The 21,755-nt window shown below is 48.3% G+C and overlaps 1 protein-coding gene across 1 annotated transcript in view; it reads left to right on the top strand.

Annotated features, from left to right (window-relative positions):
• The first annotated feature begins 1,005 nt into the window (after positions 1–1,005).
• mgat3b (beta-1,4-mannosyl-glycoprotein 4-beta-N-acetylglucosaminyltransferase b) overlaps positions 1,006–21,755 on the top strand; it is a 23,132-nt gene continuing 2,382 nt past the window's right edge. The window contains 4 exon segments of the mRNA XM_042102698.1: positions 1,006–2,187; positions 20,546–20,930; positions 21,170–21,270; positions 21,272–21,755. The exon segment at positions 21,272–21,755 is cut by the window's right edge and continues 2,382 nt beyond it. Coding sequence (XP_041958632.1) covers positions 20,547–20,930; positions 21,170–21,270; positions 21,272–21,755 — 969 coding nt within the window. The 5' untranslated portion in view covers positions 1,006–2,187; position 20,546.

Here is a 21,755-nt window from a genome sequence, read left to right as displayed (position 1 = left end):
ACCAAGCGGCTGCTTGGACAAATCCACTTGAGGGGTGGGGCAGGGGGGCGCGATCGTAACACACACTGAACCTGTCATGAAGAGGCGAAAATGATTGACCTGTCACCCCCCAATCCAAATGGATGCAACTGAATTTATAGGCTAAGCCTAGGTCTACATGACGGGCCGCAAATAGGCTAAATAACTTTAAAAAAAAAAAAAAAACCTGGAGGTCACCGGCCCACATGTGGACCGGCCCACCGGGCATTTGCCCGGTTGTACAGATTACCAGTCCGAGCCTGATTGTAGTTGGATACATGTACTCAAATATATTCCATACCATAATCTCTGTTATGGTGATTATGAAGTTCGCATAAGCTGCAAATTAACTTTCCCGGTGATGTAGGTGTAGTCCAATATTTTTGCATCTTTAAGCCTAAACATCAGTGAACAGAGATTGTGTGATGGGCAGGTGAACCCTATCACAATATCGTATGCAAACAGGATACATTTGAATAACTTTTCAGTCCGATTTACTTAACTTACCCTTACAGAAACTTCACATGCACATTAGGTTTCTGGCTTACTGTGGTAAACTTTTGCTGCAAATTTGCTGCAATATTGCCAATGTGCAAATTAGGTTTGTCACCAGAAGTTCACTGGAAGTTTGCCATTATTGGCTAAGGGTGGTGGCGAACACTAGTCGCAAAGTTCTCATTGTTGCCAGAACTTTGCTGGAAGTTTTCCTGTAGCTTCTGGCAATATTTTCTAGTAAAGTCATGTTTCCCACAAATTACCCACAAGTGTGCAGCACATCTGCCGCAAACATTTCATTTTTGTAAGGGTATCTTTTTCGGTTGCAGAAATTAAAATGATGCAGCGCGTGTGTTTTAGAATATTCCACTTGGTTTCTTTAATTGGTGTTGTGAAAATAATCTCAAATACTAGGCGTAGCCTACGTTTGTGTATAGCCTAGGTCTACATATCAAGATGAGTGTATTTTCTCATGCGTCCATCTGTCTTAGGAAGCCCTTGAGCGGAGGCCACTACAAGTGCTTTTTCAGCAAACCACGGAAAATACTTTTTGCAGCTGACTGCAGCGAAGACCTCGTCAAGTAGTAGACCACATCAGGCTACACTGAGATCTGTATGATTCCGGAAATAGTCGACGCTCAAGTAACTGTTGTCTTGTTGATTTTGAGAGCAATGGCAAATCCGTTAAACTGGAGTTGATGATAGTCGAGTATGGGGCGAAACAAACAATGTTTCATTTCGATTGAGTTATTTTGTATCAGGCTTTGCTCTAGAGTGTTGTCACATGCAGCGTTCTTACATTAACCTTTTAGTGAGCTTGCAAATGTTGTAGTTAGCCTATATTTTCGCGTTCATATATGATTCGTCTGTGACTACCCCTTCATTCGGCCCCCTCCGTTGGCTACTCCCCTCCCTGGGTCCTGTGTGTGATAAGCAAACTGGGAGGAGCTGGCGTCTCGTGCGGTCCCCCCTCCTTTTCCCTCACCTCAGTCATTTCAGAGGGAGAGAATGAAAAATAAAGGAGAGGGGTCTGCCTTGAACACGAGCGGAAAGGCGTCATTTTAGTCCAGAAAGCAGTTGGACTAGTTACATACTGCTACGCACGGGCCTGGCCCGAAGATAACGGCGATGGAGAGGAGAGGGTCGCGAGTCATTAAACCGTCAAAATTGCTGTAGGAAGGCGCAAGGATCATTTTCATTTTATCCCGCATCTCGGCTACCGGGATGGAGATAAGCTATCCCCTGCATCAGTACGTCGATCAACAAAGTGAATGGCTCTGAACATCTTGAATGCAGCGTTGTTGTTCACTCTCTCCTGTCACTGAATCCAGTACTACAGTCCGTAATATTTCGTACGAAACGCGAGGTTTACATGGACAGAGCGGCTAACGAACAGACAACTGGACCGACTCATTTTCTCCGCTGGGGATCCAGAGGTAGCCTACCTCAGAATCTACAGTGTTGCCTCTGCCTTGCCGCACAGCGTAAGCGGGCTATGCGCCTCTGCGTTAAGATAATAATGTAATGGAGATTGGTGTAGCCAGGCACACACGAAAGCTACGATGCGTTATAACTTGGATACTTCTGGCTGTTAATACGACCAAGGAAACGACAATAGCATCTTCTGGATCGCAATGAACATCTAGCCTAGGTACAACCCAAAACAGGCGATGGGTAAGCTCTTTTTCTTCAGCTAGAGCACAAGAGAGGCGAGCGCTAGGGCTGTCATGTCATTACACTTGTATGTCTGCATCTGGTGGGTGTGTGTTTTATGTAAAACAATCGTGGATGCCTTCATTTTACAGGCCTGGACTGACTCAAAACTATAGACTACGAAAGTGCTGAAATAGAAAAGGCAGTGATGACGTGCTATGATAGTTGATCTAAATCCCTGTGAATAGCTTGGCGACAATTATGTTCCCTACAGCTAATATTACTATTTTATCGATAATATTGCTATGATTATTGATTGGTAGGCTATTATTCGGTCAGGAGAAGCCCAAGCTATTTCGGCTGTGTCACTGACGAAATTTTGGAGACGTTCCAGATGATTTTTGGCCTCCTGGGGTCGTCAAGTAAATTTCCATGGGGTAAGCCAGGGTGTCGTAAGGAGACACACTGTCCAGCGACCCCAACTCACCCGCATGTATAAGGGCAAATACTGTTTGGCACTTCATAAGATGAATGGGACCGCCAAATCGTTAAAAAAAGGCGACCTAACCACCACGAAGCCATCTATAAAATGATGTGATGATAATTGTATCAGGTTATTTTGTATTTTTATTTTAAAAGCCTTTGCCTGTTTTTAGCCTGTGTTGTTGCTAAGCTGAATTGTCAGCTGTAACACACTTATCTAATGCATTAAAAATGCGTCTGTGCCGTAGAGAGATTGGAATACAATCACGCCCCACACAGACTTCCATTTCAAATGAGGTTTTCGTCCAAGTAGATGAACAACACGAGAGTATCAACAGCAGTGAGAAAAACGTGCAAGTCTCATATAGCTCGATTAGTCCATCACTCCGAATGGACTATGACAAGATTTGCTTTATTTGATCCAATCGTGGCGTGGTTGCAGGAGTGCCGGTGGGTTTATAAAGGCCTGTAGAGTGTACGTCTATAGTGAGTCAGCCGGCCTCAAGGTGCCGAGATTTGCATTGCTCCCTGTAGTGTGCCTCTCGATTCAGTGCATTAGGAAACAGCGGTACCTCGGGAGGCTGCAGTCGCTACACCGCAGCGCTGATAATTAATGCTGATCGACCGTGCGTTCACGCTAGACGCTGCTGCTGCTGCTGCCACTGCCCCAAGGACCAACATTCAGGAGAGTCAGGAGTAGCCTATGCTATGGTTGCTCAAAAAAGACTGAACAGATGTAGCCTACCATATGACGACCAACAGTATTTGCATGGTAAGATGGGAACAGTGGCCAATTTGTTTTTAAAATAGGCCTAGTTAGGTCAACATTTTCCAACTCTGGGAATGAGATCTTTATTGATTACACTGGAGTAACAATGTTTCAAACATAGAATTTATTGTCATTACTGGTGCACTGCTGCTGTGATACAGTCTGCCAATGTCGTATGAGGTACTTAGAGTAGGACTTCAAAACGCTCACATTCAGCAGCCTAACCTCAGCATTAAATGAAGGGGCACTAAATATGCATTTTTTTGGTGAAAGTATAAACTTTGCCTTGACACTTTATCGCACAATGATCCAACTGTAGCACTCATTTCACAACACCCACAAAACATCTGCTCTGGCATTCTCAGTTCAGTGTTTTCGTCTTGAGCAAACTTGGTGGTGAAGAGACAGATCATTTTCAGTCAACCTTAGAGTTTGTGTTAGAGTCAAATCAAGACACATTAGAAGAACATTTAACTGAGTGGATCTAAATTGTGGTCTGTTGATGTGCATTTTGGAGAAATTATCATGAGGCATTGTTGTCATGGGTGTTAACCCTGATGTGTTAGGAGTCCATTACTTGGCTGCAGACAATTTAATCTGACATAGCAGGCAGGCTGGCAGACAGGCTTGCACAGGCTCACACAAAATCAGCACATTATATATGGACTGTTTGCACTCCTTAGAAACAGAAACCCATGACCTTAGCTTTTGGGAATGTAGTGCTCTAATCATTAGAGTTGCAGGAGCGGCAGCCAAGGTCCAAGTCAAGTGTGCCCCCCTCCTTCTCCTCTTCCTCCTCTTCCTCCTCCTCTTCCTCCCCCTGCTGTCTCATGTCAGGTTGTTGTGGTGAGGAGGTTCAGATTGGTGTTTGGAGGTCGGGGCTTCTTCAGTTTTGGTGTTGGTGCAATGTTTGGCTTTAAGGCCTGACTAGATTTTCTGGTTCCGTCATCTATAATAGATACGCTTACTCCTGTCCTACTGAGAAGGTTCTTTGTTTCTGTCATTACTTTTTTCTCTCTCTCTCCCTCTTTAGTTTCTACCTTAGTCTGTCTTTCGGTTTCTCTCGCAACCTGCTCACTCTCTTTTCCTGGCACATACTCTCTCTCTCTCTCTCTATCTCTTTGCCCTGAAGAGTTCTACGCTTCAGTAAAAGAGCTTTCCTTGCCCACGCAGGGTGAGTGTAAGATCTTTTGCCTGGAAAGAAAATAGAAGAAGAAAGTCAGAAACAGTGAGAGAGGGGGAGACAGAGAGAGAGAGAGAGAGAGAGAAAGGGCAAGATGGGGGGAAGAGAGATCTCACTACCCAAAGACTCTGTTTCTTTCTGCAAGGCTGATGGCTTCATCCTTATTAGCGACTTAGGGCTTCTTTGATGCGTCTGTGTTCAAAGACTCAGTGGGCACCTGCCTGAGTGGATTGGAGTGGTGCAGATAATACGATTTGCTACATCTGTTGGCGAAATCCAGCCCGTCTCAAAAGAGAGGGCTTGTGGCAGAGGTCTTGACTAGTGCCCGTGGTGACTAGCAGTGACACATTAACGGAGGAGACCTGAGATATGATATGTTATTTCGTTTTTGTGTCGAAGGCCCAGTTCAACATCAAGGACATGTGCTAGCAAGATGAGATAAGGCAAAGCTCTGATGCAATGTGGAAGAAATCTGCCGTTAAAATAGTGTATATAGGTAAATATACACTATTTAGTGTAAATAGTGAAGACTGTTGCTTTATTGGATGTGCTGTGGATCATTTATGTTAGATACTGGGTTGTGTCCCTTGTTGTTATACCTTTCTGTTTGCCTTTCTCTTGTTATTCCTTGCTTGCAGGAAATCACTTCATCTTGTCCCTTATTTGATGTTAATGTGAAACACTTCTGCTTGTTCGATGCATTAGTCAGCCCACAATTCTCTGAGAAGTGTCCTTCAAAGGGGACCGCAAACATTGACATTGTCAGCCTTCCCCTCCCTCCATCTCTCTCCCTCCTTCCCTCCCTCCTTTCCTCCCTCTCTTGCTCTCTCTCTCAGGTGCTTTCATGAATGATGGAGCACCCCTGTCAACCATAGCAGGCAGCCTTGTGGTACTCCCCTCGCTAAATAAGGCTCCAGTCCTCACACACACATATATACACACACAAACACACAAACACATACACATACACACAGTGCTCCTTGTCAGGCATCCAGGACCCGTTTACCAAGCAAGCCAAAATAGCAACCATCCATCCCCAGCATGACTGCCAACCCTGTCGCAGAGCAGAGTAGAGCCTGCTGCCCGCCCCCACCTCCCCTCCCTACTGGCCCGTCCCCTCACACGCTCACTCTGCGGCCTTTTGTTGTGCCTGGTGTCACCTTTCATACCTGTCCCTCACAGGGGTATGTGGGGAGAAACAGACTCTGACCTGTACTTGACCTTAGAGATGTGTTTAGTGCAAGGAGAGAGGAGTGTGTGTGTGTGTGTGTGTGTGTGTGTGTGTGTGTGTGTGTGTGTGTGTGTGTGTGTGTGTGTGAGAGAGAGAGAGAGAGAAAGAGGGATGGGGGAGATTAAGTGAAGGACGTAATGACATTGCAGTCTTATCTGTGGGATTTAATTGACATTCCTCCTGCAGTGCCCGCCCGGTCCAAAATTCGCTGAATAAACGCTTCCATGTCACATACACACACACACACACACACACATAAACACACACACACACAGAGCTGCCATGCCATCCCCTGAAAGCGTCCGCATTCTGCCTCAGCAGTATGCCTTCCTTCCACATTGTCTGCTTAGTGCCCCCCCCCCCCCCCCCCAATCCGTCCAAGCGCTTGAGCCATTCTAGAAGGTTCTGGCCAATCCTGGCCGCAAGCAGAGAGAGACATCCTCTCTCTGTCAGGGTTTTAATGGATTCATTTAGTTAATGGTGGGGTAAATGCATCTTCATGGTAGGTGAAGTGTGTGTGTGCGTGTGTGTGTGCGTGGGTGGGATGACAGCATTTATGACATTATATTACATTGGCTTACATATTGATTCATGGGCAAAGCTACAGAGGCAGGTGAAGTGTTGTACCTTGTGTGGGGATGTTCATTTAGAGGCTCGGTAGCTCTCCCCAGCTGACCATGGAATCATAAACATTAGCAAGCGCGAGCACACACAGAACAGAGAGGCAGCTTCTGCCCTGACACAGCTGTCCATCTTGGTCGAGCCCAGCTGCGATCAAACTGGAGAGAGAGAGAGGGAGAGGGAGAGAGAGAGAGAGAGAGGGAGGGAGGGAGGGAGTGGTGGACAGAGGGAGCAGAGCATTTGACTAGGATTATCTTTGGAACTGAGTCTCAACGTTGCCGGACGCTCCTGGACCCTTCCACTCCGGAGGTTGGGAGGATGCGTCCATGCCCTCTCTCACCTCTCCGTGGCTGGATGGCACCTCCTCTCAGAGGGGTGGGGCCCCCTTTGTCCCCCCCCCCCCCCTTTGTAGGTACCGGGGCCCGTGTTGTTTTCAGCCTCTGGGAGGAGTGTGTGAACCTTTGTCCCAGCCTCACCCCTCCAGCAGTACGCCGGCTCCATGGCGGGGATTTAGGACCCATGAATCATTAAAGCGTCTCTCAATCGGCGTGTTCCTCCTCCCAGACACTTAGTGTCCCAGAGAAAACCGCTCCACCACCCGCACACACACACCCACACACACACCCACCTCCACCCAGTCCCAAGTGGACGAGAGGGAAAAGCCATCCTGTTGGCGGCGGCATTAATATTTCTCCCCTTAATCCACTTCCAACCACACGGCTCCGCTCACAACTTTGCTCAGTCTGTTTGACTTCTTTTTGACCTCTCAGCCGTGTGTGTGTGTGTGTGTGTGTGTGCGCATGCGTGTGCAGCTGTGCATGCATGTGTTTTGGTGAGTTTGGTCAGAGGTGTGTGTGTGTGTGTGTGGGGCATAGTTTTGGCTTTGTGTTGCATGCCATTTCTTTGGCAGCCGGTTTCCTCTACTTTGCATGTTTGTGTGGGTGTGTGGTCGACTCTTGTGTTTTGTGGGTGCCCCTGTGTCCTCTCTTGCCAAGAAATTCCTCCAAACACTTAAAATTCCATTGATAGAATCCACTGGTCCATGTCTTGTTATGATAGCCTGGAGGTACCCGCAAAAGCTGATTTATTTCTTGATGGCTCAGTCTATGTTTTTTCTTCTTTCTTTCTCACTTTAGACTGTCTGCAGAACTGATGCATGTTTAATAAATTCATATTGATATTTCTCTGACAACAGCAGTGAGAAGCGAGGTACTTTCCAAGATGGCTGCCAGTGCCACATATCACTTCAAGTTGCACTTCTGCTTCTTGCGATGTGTGTGATTGTACTGTGAGAGGATTCCCAGTTCATGTAGACATTGGCAGATTCTACTTATGAAGGACCTTCATTTGATGTGTTTTTTTTTTTTTTACTATAAAAGGCTGTGTTCACTGTTAGTAAAACTAGATCATAGACCAGTGGTTGTGCCATGCTGTTTATATACAGTGTGACAGTGAGAGACCTTCTTTGTACTCCGTGTCAACAGGAAGAACAATCTGCAGCAGGCAGCCTCCATCTGATAGCATCTCCCGACCTTTTTAGAACCTTATTTGTTTTTATAACGGCTGTATATAAACCATCTATTTGGAGCTCTCGTTGACGCATGTTGAGTTCGCGACTGACACTTTGCCTTGTGGTCATCTTGTGATCAACAGAGCCTTCGGCGGCTGGCTCGCCAAGACAGCTGGGTTGGGTAAATGAGAGAGGCTGAGATTTGTTCAGCGCTGTGTTTTAAAGGTGGAGGTATCGGTTCTCCATTTGGCCTACTATCCCTTCTGTTCTTTAAAAGGGCGCTGCCTATAAACTTACTCGGCCTCGGAGGCTTGAGCGGCCATATCAGCTTGCAGCTTGGCACCTTCGGCTCTCTCTCTTTCTCTTTTCTCTCCCTCCTCCTCCTCTCAGGCCTTTTTGTTTGTTCATGGTGGGGACAACACAAGCTGTTGTGATGGCTGAGACTTGAATCAGTTGGGTGTGACTTAGCCTAGAAACGAGTGGCCTTGGCATATGGTGTGTGTGACTGGTCGTATCAGGTGTGACCAATGTATCCACCATTGTTGACTGCTGGCCTAAAAAGACTCCAGCATGGCTAGAACTGCCAGAACCTTTGCATTGCCAGAACTGCTTTTACCATTTCATTTGAAAGGGATGAATTTAAAAGTAAAGTGTGTGTGTGTGTGTGTGTGTGTGTGTGTGTGTGTGTAATAGGAAGCCATTGTAAGGAACTCTGATGGAAGGCGATATTTAAGCACAAGAGAGGAGGAGGAGGAGGATAAGGAGCAGAATGAGCTCTATTGTATCGCATGAGACTGCAGCGGCAACAGTGGGAGAGCGATGGGCGATTGCGGGACAAGCACTCTCTCTCCCCCTCACACACACACACACACACACACACACACACACACACACACACACACAGCTCCTGGGTTAATGCCTTGTTTCAGTCCCACACTAACAGGGACACAGTGCTGGGTGGCATGACTGATGGAGGTAGCTGTGGCGGGGGCAGTGGAGGGGGCAGGAAGGCACCAGTTGGAGAGAGCCTGGCACTGAACTATACCCAGTTTAGTTACTGGCAAGTTGTGGTATTTGCTAAAGAAAAGAGAGTTTGTGTGCGTGTGTGTGTATGTGTTTGTCGGTGTGTGTGTGTGTGTACGTGTTTGTTGGTGTGTGTGTGTGTTTGTCAGTGTGTGTGTGTGTGTGTGTGTGAGAGAGAGAGAGAATAGAAACCAGAGAGTGAGTGTGGGTTCCCAGCGTAAGGACTAGGCGAAAAGCTGGCGTTTTACAAGCTGTGGTTTTGAAATAGCCAGTAAAATGGAAGTCTGTAGTCATAGATGACCATACCAGTGGACACACGTTAACAGATGGACCCACAGAGAAATACACACACACACGCACGCACGCATACACACACACACACACACACACACACACATGCATACACATACACATACACACACACACACATACACACACAAGTTGAAAGTCCGTTGAAGTAAGTTGTAAACCATGACACAAACACATCCATAAAGGCCTCCCTCATTCAACGACACAAACAGCTTGCCAAGTACAAACTCATGCACCCACACGCATGCTTTGCTTAGACTGTACACTCTGAAAACTTGCTTACAGACACACACACACACACACACATGCATGCTGCAGTATGTTGACTGAAACACAAGCTAGCCTCGACACGGCTTGTCTTGAGAGGCTGCCAGTCGCTGCCCGGGCACAGGCGAGGTGGTGCCCTGGGTAAACGCCCAGTGGCGGCGCCAGTCTTCATGCCACCTCCATGGAGATCTCGATTGATGGGCGTGGAACTGACTACCTTTTGTTACAGCGTTGCCTGCACCACCTCACTCTAACAGCGGCACTTATCGGCACCCATCAGCAGTGCTTAAGCGCTGTAGTAGGAGATGGGAGACTGGCTGTAGAGGATACGTCAATGGATACTGTTGCACACAGACACAGCTGCTCAAGTCATGTGGTAATGTGGCAGTTTTATGATTCAAGATAGAATAGGTCTTTTTAAAGCTTAGATCGGTTTCTGATTTGATGTAGCCTGGCTAGCGCCACCACTTCTCAAATGAGACGTGGTCTGGGAACCAAACGTTAATTTTCTCGTATTTGAAAAAAATGCCCAGATCCGTTTATTGGGTGCCACGGATGTCTATCAAATGCGTCTGTGCATAGCTCATCATCGTCTTGCTTTCCCCCCTGTTCTGTGATTGGTTCCCTATCTCAGGCGAAAATTTGCTCCATGGTCTCCAGGCTGCCTTAGCAGCGTGAATCAAATCGCGCGCAAGGCAGCATGGGAACACCCAGGCTAGATTTGATGCTCTTTGAACACCTTTTTTTTCTGCTCTTTGAAACCCCCCCCCCCCCCCCCCCCCCCCCCCCCCCCCCAGGTGTGTGCATGTGCTCACTTAGCACAGCCGCCTTTGTTCAGTGACCCATAAAAACACGGCTGAATAAAATCAAAGAAAACGTGGAAACCACAGCGTCTGCTGCAAAATGGTCAATAATTCATTAGCTACGTATGTTAGATTGTGTTGAGAACACACACAAGTTAAAAACAGAACCAGAGATTGAACGCACCCTCATATACATGAAAACAAAGCTGCTTCCCAAAGCCAAATACTGATTGCATTGGGTGTAAATTGACATGTCATAGACTAACAAGCCCATTCAGTGGTGGTGAAGAGACTATAGGAACAGTGGTAAGGCATTCCTTCAAAAAGAAACTTTATTGATGGGAAAGGACACATTAATCTTGTTATCAGGGCATGCATTCACATTCTGAGCTGATCACTGCTATGTATGTTACATGTTTGTTAATGAGATTTGTGTCCTCTTCAGTTTCTCAACAGAGATAGCAGGTGAGTGAAACTGCTGTTGTTTATAGAGTGAGTGAGAGAGTAGCACCACAGTAGTATCATAAAGGACAGAGAGAGTGGACACCATACAGGACAGAACATCCACGAATGATTTCATTTGCAGCAGTTGCTCTGAAAGTAGAATGACTCATCTCTAAGCAGGTAGGTTAGTCTGTGCTCAGTAATGTTAATCAGTAGCCTAATATATATTTGAGACTAGCCTATGAAGCAGGCGCATAGTAATCAGATGATTTTTCATCATCATTTGGGCCTACTGTGAAACCAAGGTGCGCTCACTCTTCTGCAGAATTACATTACATGCCTCATTGTTCTCCGACTAGTTGGAACTGGCTGTATGTCATGAATCTCTATTTTCAGAATAAACATGTTTCACAAGCTAGATTTTAATTCAGATTTACAGTTGAGAGGAGGAGTATTTGTGTTTGTTTTTCTGTGCCCTTCAGCAGAAACTCAACACAGTGCTCTTCTGGGTAGCCTACAGCTGGACCTCAGTTGAAAGAGACAAACTGCTTCTGTCTCGACCCCTTTTTTTTAGTCAGAACAACATTGTTGAGGCAACCTGTCTGCTCCAAATCCCTGTAATAAGTAACATGACCGCCATTTTGCGTCAGCCTTCCTGCTCTCTCACGGTGAATCAGTGTGTAACACCCGTGTGAGGATTGAGTCGGCCAGTCAGTTCTCAGGAATGATGACAGAGTCGGACACAGAAACCTGCTTTGGGATGTTGGCCAAGAAGGCTACATCACTGGACTCTCTGTCTCTGCGCTGACTTCCAGTAGATCCATTATGAAGCGAGAAAAAGCTCCTGTTATGCTTTAGAAGACTTCAGAACACAAGCACAATTGTGTGTCTTGATTTTAACTGAACGCCTCAGTGACACATAGAGTTGAGTGCTGTGTGACTGAAAGTGTTTTCTGTCACTTGATTATATTTTCCAGTAACAGAGAGAAAGACACTTGGACAGAACAAAAAATGTCTTTTGTCTGTGAAATCAGTTTCGTCTTTGTTGAGAAACATTTCTAAGTGAAACTACTGTTGCAAAAAAAGTTGCATAACATCAGTTATGATTAATGAAAAGCATGCATCTTTTGTAAGTGTGTTGAGCAGCAACACGCCATACTGTAGGTTACCATACAATCCATGGTCATTGTGCTCCGGACGCATTCCCAAGGCTCCACATAATGACTCTCACATATATTATATTCCACTCAGAGTGCAAACAACCCAAACAAAGAGAAAAAGTTGGCTTTGATGTGGAAAGGGCCCTATGGACCAACCATAGGGATGAAGTCTGAACTAACCTTCTGTTATGTCTGAAAAAGCCAGATCTGCATGCTATGCTCCGCAAGCCCACTATTGTTCTTCTTAAGTTTTCTTCTTCTTATTATTATATATTCCTATTCATCCACTTTTTGTGCGAACTACTGCTCCCAGAGCGTTTGAGCTATCGTCACGGTTCCAACTCTAAAAACGTCTGAACTAACCTTTAAGTCTGTTATGTCTGAAAAAGCCAGATCTGCATGCTATGATACAAGCCTGATGGTCCGTCACAGACTCTCTCACCATCTTGGCCTCGTCTGTCCACAGGACAGTTGGCCCTGGAGGGGAACTCTGGACATCTGTGGCCCCAACCCCCCCATCCCCAACAACCACCAGCCAATGGATCATCACGCTAGTTAGTGGAACAGCGGATGCTCCAAGCCCTGCGGTATTTACCTAGCTCTGGGATTCAACGCTGGCCAGCTCATTTCCCAGAACTAAAGGTGTGAGAGGAGGCTGGGGGGGGGGGTGCACTAAGCACTTTCTCCCTCTTGTTTGTATTTCACATACCTGACCGTTTTCTTCCCCTTTCTCATGTTGTAAGTCTTGATCCAAGCCCCTGCTGGTGTGTTCTGGGGAAGGGTCAAAGGTCACGGCGCATGCTGAGGGACTGGCGAAGGCCGCCGTCCGAGAAGCTGATATATTGGGTGCAACCCCCCGCCCACACATTGATTTTCAACTCAAATTAAACCCAAGTTGACCGTCGTATATCTGTCAGTGCTGCGCGGTGTGCTTACATTTTTCCACAAAACATTTGCTCTGCTCAGAGGCTCGGCTGCGTTGAGGAAAGGCCAATGACCTCCAACACAACCCCCCCCCCCACACACACACACGCCCCTGTCTCTCCTCCCGATAGCACTCTGAATGGCACTCTTTGTATGTCTCTGTATGTCACGCCATTGTGTTTTGCTTTAATACTTAATCATATTCAAAACTGTATTTCATGGCCCACATGCATTAAGTGGTCGAGATGAGTGACCCACTTATGAGTCCGGCCCCAGTGGAGGCTGCGAGGGAAGAAAGAAAACACGATGGCCTCAGACGTCTTGTGTGCTTTTCCTGTGTGTCCATTCGAGCGCGGCTGAGTGAGTTTATACACTGCGGCTTTTGAATGGGGAGGGAAACAGCTGCAGACAGGTGTCAAGTCAAGAGCAGGAGGAGATGAGAGCAGGAGGAGATGAGAGCAGGAAGAGGTAAGAGCAGGAGGAGATGAGAGCAGGAGGAGATGAGAGCAGGAGGAGATGAGAGTTGGGAGGCTGCTAGCATGGCAGATAGATAGATGGATAGATAGATAGATAGATAACAGTTGGGAGGCTGCTAGCATGATAGATAGATAGACAGATAGATAGATAGATAACAGTTGGGAGGCTGCTAGCATGCCAGATAGATAGATAGACAGATAGATAGATGACAGTTCGGAGGCTGCTAGCACGGCTGCACAGCGACTACGATGAGCGAGGCACTGCAGCGTTGTGGGTTTGATCTGGGGAGGATGTTGGGTTGAACTCTATCACAGAGGGCATCTCTCTCTCTTCCCCTCTCTCTCTCCTCTCACTTCACAAGGTGGCTGCCATCACAAAGAGCTCGCTTTGTAGACTAGGAATGAAGACCGCCCCGCTGACCGCCTGCCCCGAGTGACCTGTGCAAATACCGTGCCATTTGATAATAAAATCATATTATGCAAAGCCCTGCGTCCTTGCTCCAGTCTGCATTCATGCGCCGCACACAGCAAAGCCAGTTGTGCCGGATTGGGAAAGGTCACAGCCATATGCAGGGGAGCAAGGCTTTATTTTGATTATTATTATGCTACCAGAGAGGCTACCGTACTCATCCACGCATTATCTAAATATCATTCGCTCTGCCAGCCAGGGCTGTGGGAATAATCCACTTTGTCACCGCGGGGAGAGAGCTATGCTTGCTTGCATCTAACTGTGTGTGTTTGTTTCTCGGATCGCAGGGGGGGTGGGGAGGGAGGAAAAAGCTTTCTCCATGTTTGATAGCTCAGCGGCGGCCATTTTGGTTCCACTCTGTAGGAGGTTTATATAACGGGATTAGAGCCAGCACCCCAGTAGCACCTTTCATCTTCAGGCTCCCCGCAGACGCGCATTTGCCGCTGCCATCCTGTCTGGGGCCCCATCACTCTTCCGGGTCTGGGGATCAGTTAGACACGCCCCCCCCCTCCCCCTCCACACACACACAGACACACACATACTATACACCCATATCAAACACACACACACTGCCACCCAGCATGCTGTAACTCAGTCTCCGCTTCACGAGTGATTGTTCTGGGAGGTTTGCTTTGAGATGCAGGCCTTATCTGAAGTTATGCAGATGCCAGCAGAGAGGTTAGGTCTGCAGGAGGGTGTTAATGTGCATGGTCATTTCTGAGGCTTTATCTCAGGTGTCAGCGAGATTGAGCTCACGTTACTGTGTATTGTCCACCACCTTGCCCAAAGGATCTTGTTGTTCATCTTTCCTTTTTGGCTCTTCTTCTGATGAAAGATGTTGGCATGCCCTCGTGGCACTGAAGTGAAGCACTGTTTTGTGTCAATTTTAGTCTGGAGAGCTCTTACTCCTCATCACTGTGCAACCGCTGTCTGATTGCAGCAATCAGCAAGGTTTTTTTTTTAGTTTTTTTTTTTACTGTTACCAAAGACGTCTGTGTCAGCAGAGCAGTCAGGCCTCAGCAATGTCAAACAATAACAGCACACCCACCAACGGAGCTGCAATTGCCTACCTTAAGCCTCCAAGTCCAGGCGCTCACAGTGATCACTTAAGCTGACAGTGTGTGTGCCCTGACAAGACACCTAGGAGACATCTTGGTGACTCATGGTCTGTCTATGCCATGTTGCAAAGAGAAAAGAGGCATAACGTTAGCGTGCCTCAACATGACTTGTCGGGGACGTGCAGGGAACAGTAGGTGAAATGAAAAGAAGCACTGCACTGGAGTGTAATGGCTTTGCCATCTGTTGTTGTTGTCAGTCATTGCTCCTCTGGTGTTGGCTTTTGAAATGGGTGTTCACCCCCGTCACTGTTTCCTTCCTGAAGCCACTGGAGAGGAAAGCAGAGAGAGCGAGGCGAGGCGGTAAAACAGAGACTGCTGAGCAGGCTCAGAAACTCCGCGTAACCTGCAGGATGTGGTGTAACGTGGTGTGTGATAGTGAAGCCCCAGGTCAATGGTAGTCAGTGGAAATGTTGTACTGTCATGACTTTGCATCTCAACTCTTACTCTCTCTCTCTTACATCTCTCTTACATCAACTTTTGTCTTGTTTTCAATTTATCAGCCCTCCAGTCGACTGTAATTATAGGTGCATGATGGTGAACCCCAATGGGGCCGCCAGTGTGTTCAATTATTGTACACTCTCTCTCTCTCTTTCCCTCCCTCTCTCTATCTCTCAATTTCTCTCTCTCTCTCTTTTTTTCTTTCTTTCTTTCTTTCATTCTTTCTTTCACTCTCTCTCCCTCCCTCCATCTCTCTTACATCTCAATTTCTCAATTTATCAGCCCTCCAGTCAACTGTAATTATAGGTCTGAGGTGAAATAGACGTACATCTTTTCAGAAAACACCAAACACCAACAAAATTTTTTACATAATTATGCATTGCACATACTCACCTATTGCTTGTCATCCTGCTGGGTTAGTTTGATGTGGCGTTATCACTTCAGTGTCTAGACAGCAGCAGAGCATAACAGTGTCGTAATTGCAAGGTTGCTGCATGCAAAAACCTCCTTCACACAAGCCCAGCCAGCCATTAGCTGATCCGCTGTCCTCAGCCTAAATAACACGTTAACGTTAATTACACGCTAGTGGTTTGTCAGCACCAAGACAGGAGCGGCGCAAGTGTCCTCCGAGGAAAAGGAGAAAAAAAACAAACAAAAAAAATCACCCAGTCAATGGCAAACGAGTGCAGGTCCTCAGAGAGCGCGCCTGTGTTTTGTCTGGGAAAAAAACGGATGACTCACCTGGGGCGGACAGAGCTCAATCCCAACAGTGTCGGGACGGGATCGGTGTGCCCTGCCATCACTGGCTGCTGCCACCGCGCTCCAGTGCTCGTGGGGCTGGCCAAAGTGGCTCGGCAGCAAGTTGAAAAGCAGCCACTTATTCCTATAAGGAGGCTATGGGAGACCGCCGCTCTCAACCACATCTGGCCCCGATCTGTGGTGGACCCGTTCCAAGGCCGAGTGCCACCTGGGGGGCGGCCGTTCCAAGGAGCACATCATGAGGAATGACATAGGAATAGGGTGGAGGCGTGTGTGTGTGCGTGTGTGTGTTGGGGGGGGGGGGGGGGGGGTCGGGGATTGATTACGATGCATGGAGCCACTAGTGAGTCAAAGCTGTTCTCCATTATGTTCGCTCAGGTGGGGATTTTGGGGAGTGGGGGGGGGGGGGGGGGTTATGTCCAGCAGGCCGGCAGGTGGGCTGGCTGGCTCTATCATCCGTCAGCGAGCGCCGCTCCTCTCCTCCCGCTGCATCAGAGAGCTGCTGCCCTGCCTGACCCGCTTCCCTCCATTATTGATGAGCCCGCCGCACATATTTCTCGCTCCTCCTGGACTGTGGAACAGCGCCTTCCAGCACACTCCTCGCCACCTTCCCTCATTCTTCAAAATGTGCCGTTGAATTATTTAAAAGCACTTAGCACCCTTCCCCACACTCTCTCCTTGACATTGGGGAGCGCCTGATGTCTGCTGCATACCTGTGCAGACTCAGGGAGTGGGATCAGTGCTGTGGGTGGCAGATTTTCAATTCAGGGAGGAGATAGTCTTTCAAATACCCTACATCTGTATAAACGCATGTGCATTACTTTTGGCAGAATGGGTTTAAAATTAGCACGTCAATATCTGCTAGCCTGGTTCCTCCATCTCCATGGCTTGCATGGTTGGCTCTCTCTCACTTGCCAGTGGAGTAGGAGGCCTCCTGACTCCGGTGGCTAACAAAGGTCGAGCCTCACTGCTCTCCTCCTCAGAAATCTGACTCATCAGGAAGCGGAGGGGGGCCTCGATCGATCTGTAAATCCCGAGCCATCCTCTAACGTTGTGCCACCACTGCAGTCGTCTGAGCGATAAGTAACCGAGCTAAGCTGGCTCCAGTGTTGACAACAGGCACAAAGAAAGGAAGCCTCTCGTTAGGAACGACGGGCACCACAGACAATGACTGCATCCCCCCAGGCCGCAAGCCCCTGGAGGGAGGCTGCCTCGGGCACCGTGGACAGGAAGAGAGAGTGAGAGAGAGAGGGCTGCTCCTGTACGCTCTTTGTACGTTCCTGTACGTTCTTTCTATGTTCTTTTCATAGTAAGCATACAGGGAGGAAGAGCCCGTGTGTGCTGAGTCAAGAGTCAAGGCTACAGATTCGGAGATATCAGAGACGTCGAGCAACCAAGCGGGACAATTCTTTGGGGACGCTGCTAGAGCAGCGCAATAATTATGATTTCATCACAGTGCCTCAATAAGACCTTTCGTCTGAAGGTGACTTCCATACACTGTTTCCAGAAAGCGCACGCGAATCTGTTATTTAAAACGCTGAATCTAAGACCTTTTGTCTGAAGGTGACTTCCATACCCTGTTTCCAGAAAGCGCACGCGAATCTGTTATTTAAAACGCTGAATCTATGAATGTGCTATTTAAAGCACAGAATAGTGTGTGGTAATTATCTTTTTCAGTGTTTTCTCCTCTAAATAGGTCATGTCTATGGGAATGTCAGACAGGCAGGAATAGTAGCATTTTGTGTCTTACTAAAACAGAAAAGGACAAAAAAGTCTATGTGTGTCAGTGTCAGGAAGTGTGTGTATGTGTGATGAGCGCATAGAAGCGTTCTGATTCTTTGCCGGGGCTCTAATTGTATTAAAGCCCATTTGGCTGCACGTTTTGTCCTGCCCCCCCCGCCCCCCCTCCACTGCTCCCATGGTGACCCACAATGCCGTTTTTGTCCACTTCCGCCTCGCCCTCGTCTGTCCATAATGGCATCCAGTCACAGCGCCCGCCGCGGAGGACAAGTCATTAGACGTGCGCCGCCCTGGGTGCCACGACAATCCGCGCTGCATTTTTTTTTTTTTTTAAACGTCCATTTGTGTTTCTTTTGCCCCCACACTCAAGCTGGCCCAATCACGTCGACTTTGACCGCGTTGCTGTGGACAGTTCCGCTCAGTGCGCCGCCGCTCACCACAGTTTGTTTGCCACTTCAGACGCCTCCAAGACTCCAAACCCCAAATGTTTGGCTTTGCTAATACAGTGGCAGAGGACATTATTTAAATTTAGACTACGCTAAGAAAATCCTCCTCCCAAGTCTATTTTCCCACTGCCAAGCGTCACAATGTGGACACAGGCTGGCAAAGTAAAAGCGACAAATAAACAACCAGAGGCGAGTGCTGAGCTTAATTTCATCTCAGCAATTTTCCGTGTTTATGGCTCCAACGAGGCGACAAGGCCTTGGACCTGACTATGCGTTGCCCTTTAACAGATGAATAGGTGCCCTGTATACCAGTATGGTTGGCTGCTCTCATGCTCTTATGACAGGTCACCTGATTCTCTCTGGGTCGTTGGTTCATTTCCAGAAAGAGCCATCTGGTGCGTGTGTGAGTGTCTAATGTTTGACATGACCCACGAGAGTGTGCACTCAGCAGCACCTGGCTCTCCCAGAAATGTTGTACATGTGCGCTTCACTGTCTTTTGGTATTTTGTCTTTTGGTATTATGTTTCTCTGGTCCAACCACTCACTCCTGCCTGCAGTCTGAAAGAAAGCCTTTTCACTGGCTTGCTTGCGTCAACATGAGCGACATTTCTTTCTGTTTACGTGCATGCCACAAAACTAAAGCCAGATGCATTTATATTGCTTCAAAATGACTGCTACACTTCACAATCCATCTCGCTGGCCTGAACTCTCAGTATATAGTGAGTGAGCGTGGCCCTGAAGTGCACTAAACTTATGCTCAAGTGCATGGAAAAAGATCGGATCGTTCCTCATAGTATAGTCGGCCCTGAGCCCGGAGGCCCCCGATGGCTTTTCCCTCCGGTAACTAAAGGCGTCCCCATTTTACCTCAGTCCCAGCAGCCTGGTGGCCCGTGGAAACTCGACACTCAGCATATTCTTTGTATTTTTATCTCTTGCGCAGATTATTACAGGCCCCAGAGCGAAACGTCCTTCTCCTCGCAGTCAGGCGTGGCGCGCCGGTGGTGTTGGAACAGGCCCGCCTGGCTGCGGAGACCGAGATAAGGCAGAGAGGAGAGGCATATTTAGAACGCCAACAAAAGAAAAGCAGGAGACGTGAAAAAAAGTCTAGATAAAAAGACACACGGTATGAAGGTGTGAAAGAAAGAAAGAGAGAAAGTGAGAGAGGGAAGGAGGGAGAGAGACCGAAAGAGGGAGCGAGAGAGGGAGAGTGCTGATAAAGACAAAAGAGGAAATGATTCTGAAGGGGAAGTCCAGAGCCTATGAAGTTGTTGTCCTCCACCACTCCTCCTTTTGACACTTTCTCTCTTTCTCTCTCGGTCATTCTCACTTACTCACTCACTGAGAGAGGACACATTAACAGTTGTAGTGCAGCCAAGTGCTGCATTAGGCTTGTCGACTGAGAACTCAGATTGCAGCTATTTCACTGGAGGAACTTCTTTTAAGGGTCTTGAGAAAAGTCCCCTGCTTTCTGCCATCTATTTATTTGTCTCCATCCAAATCCCCACCCCATTCCCTGGTGTCCTGCACTGGTAGCGAGTGCCTTGAAAACTAAAGTGCTTTTCGACGCTGCACAAATGAGGAGCCGTAAAACCAAAGGTCACTTCCCTCTTGAGAAACTTCTCCTCGTGCTCTGTGTCAGTTTTGCCAGATTGCATTTCTTTGATTGTGAGAACAACCCCTCCGACTCCCTCCAATTTTTTATGGTAGATTCTGACAGGCGTAGAGAATGAGAATTGAGGGAGATCGGGAGGGAGGGAGAGTGGGAGGGAGCTCCTCCTAGCCAATCACAGCTGAATCATCAATCCATATGATTTAGGATTCCACTCGAGAACCTCAAAGGCTCTACAGAGTGGCCCCGAAACATACATGTAATAATCCATGCACCAAAGGAGATTAAAGGGCACCTGTCTAATCATTGGTCCTGTGGTAACTGGATTTGCTTGATCTGGTTGTGGACGTCATACATATAAAACTGAACTTCATCACTGACTGATCTTAGCGGTCACCTTCTCAATCAGGGAAATGCATTTGCAACCATTGAAATCTGCTTAACCTTTGCTGCCTTGCTCTGCAAATGCCTGGAAATGCACGTATAATTTCAATAAAGCTAAAATTGTATTCTGGCCTTAAACATGGTTTCCGTTTCTTCTCTCTGGACCTTACCCACCCCCCCCCCCCCCCCCTCTTTCCTTTTGTTGCTCCTCAGGATGAAAATGCGACGGCATAGGGTGTTCTTGCTTTGCACGGTGGGCCTGTGTGTCATCTCCTTCCTGCACTACTACAAGGCGCTGCACTACGTGTCGCTGCTGCGCGAGCTCTCCGCCCCCTACCCCAACATCAAGTCCTTTATCATGGTCACCGGCTTCTTCTGGAGGGAGAGGGCCACGCCTCTGGCCAGCGCCGTGCCCGAGGAGGGGCCGCCGCTGGACCTCAGGCCCTCGGACACCAAGCCCCGGGCCGGGGAGCACATGGAGGGTGAGAGGATGATGGGAGGGCTTGATGACCCGGGGGGGCTAGTGATGGAGGTGGGGGAGGATCCTGGAGTGCCCAGACCGTGGGGGAGGCCTGAGGAACCACCACACCGAGATCCTGTTGGCATTGAAGTAAGCACAGAATCTGCAGTTCCTACTGTACAATGTTTATTGTTTTGGTAGTGTGTGCAGAAAGAGTTGTGATGAGGTCATAAATATATATATAGATAATGATAAATGTGATAGATAAATGATTAGGCATACTTCGTTGTGTTTACTGTTTTTACTTTTCTTCTATACTGTTCCCCTTTCTCTTTTCTTGGGTTTAAAGAAGACTTTAAATTTCTTTTCCACAACAGGAGAAAAATGAGCGCCAGAAGGTGACGCCCTGGCACCCCAATCCCCCAGTAGTTCGTCTGAGACCGGAGGCTCCGCACGTGGTGGTGGAGGTGGAAGAACTCGACCCCACGACGGCTCCTACCCCCCGACCCGATCGAGTCCATGGACGACCTCCACAGCCGCGTTCACCACCTCCAGAACGACCGCGCGCCCTACTTTGTGCGCACCAAAGCCGGCGCCCTGTGCTTCCGGCAGGGGACCGAAGTAGCGCCCCCTGGTGGCCAGGCCAAAGTGGCAGGCCCCACAGCAGCAGCAGCAGCAGCAGCAGCAGCAGCGACCAAACACGGTCAGCGGCAGCTCCTCCAGCAGCCCATGCACCCCCAGCTTCAACAGCAGCAGCAGCAGCAACAGCAGCAGTATCCCCCCGAGGAGCAGGCCGGCACTCTGCGCGCCAAGCCCAGGCGTGGCAAGCGGCTGGTGAAGTGCGTGTGCCGGCCCGGCTGGCACGGGCCCTACTGCGGCGTGCCCACCATGGTCTACCACTCCAACCTGCCCACCAAGGAGCGGCTGACGCCTCGCGAGACGCCCCGGCGCGTCATCAACGCC

The sequence above is a fragment of the Alosa sapidissima genome, chromosome 9, assembly GCF_018492685.1.
Source record: "Alosa sapidissima isolate fAloSap1 chromosome 9, fAloSap1.pri, whole genome shotgun sequence".
NCBI lineage: Eukaryota > Metazoa > Chordata > Actinopteri > Clupeiformes > Clupeidae > Alosa > Alosa sapidissima.
The sequence above is the reverse complement of the archived record's forward strand: the minus strand, read 5'-3'. Positions and strand labels throughout refer to the sequence as shown.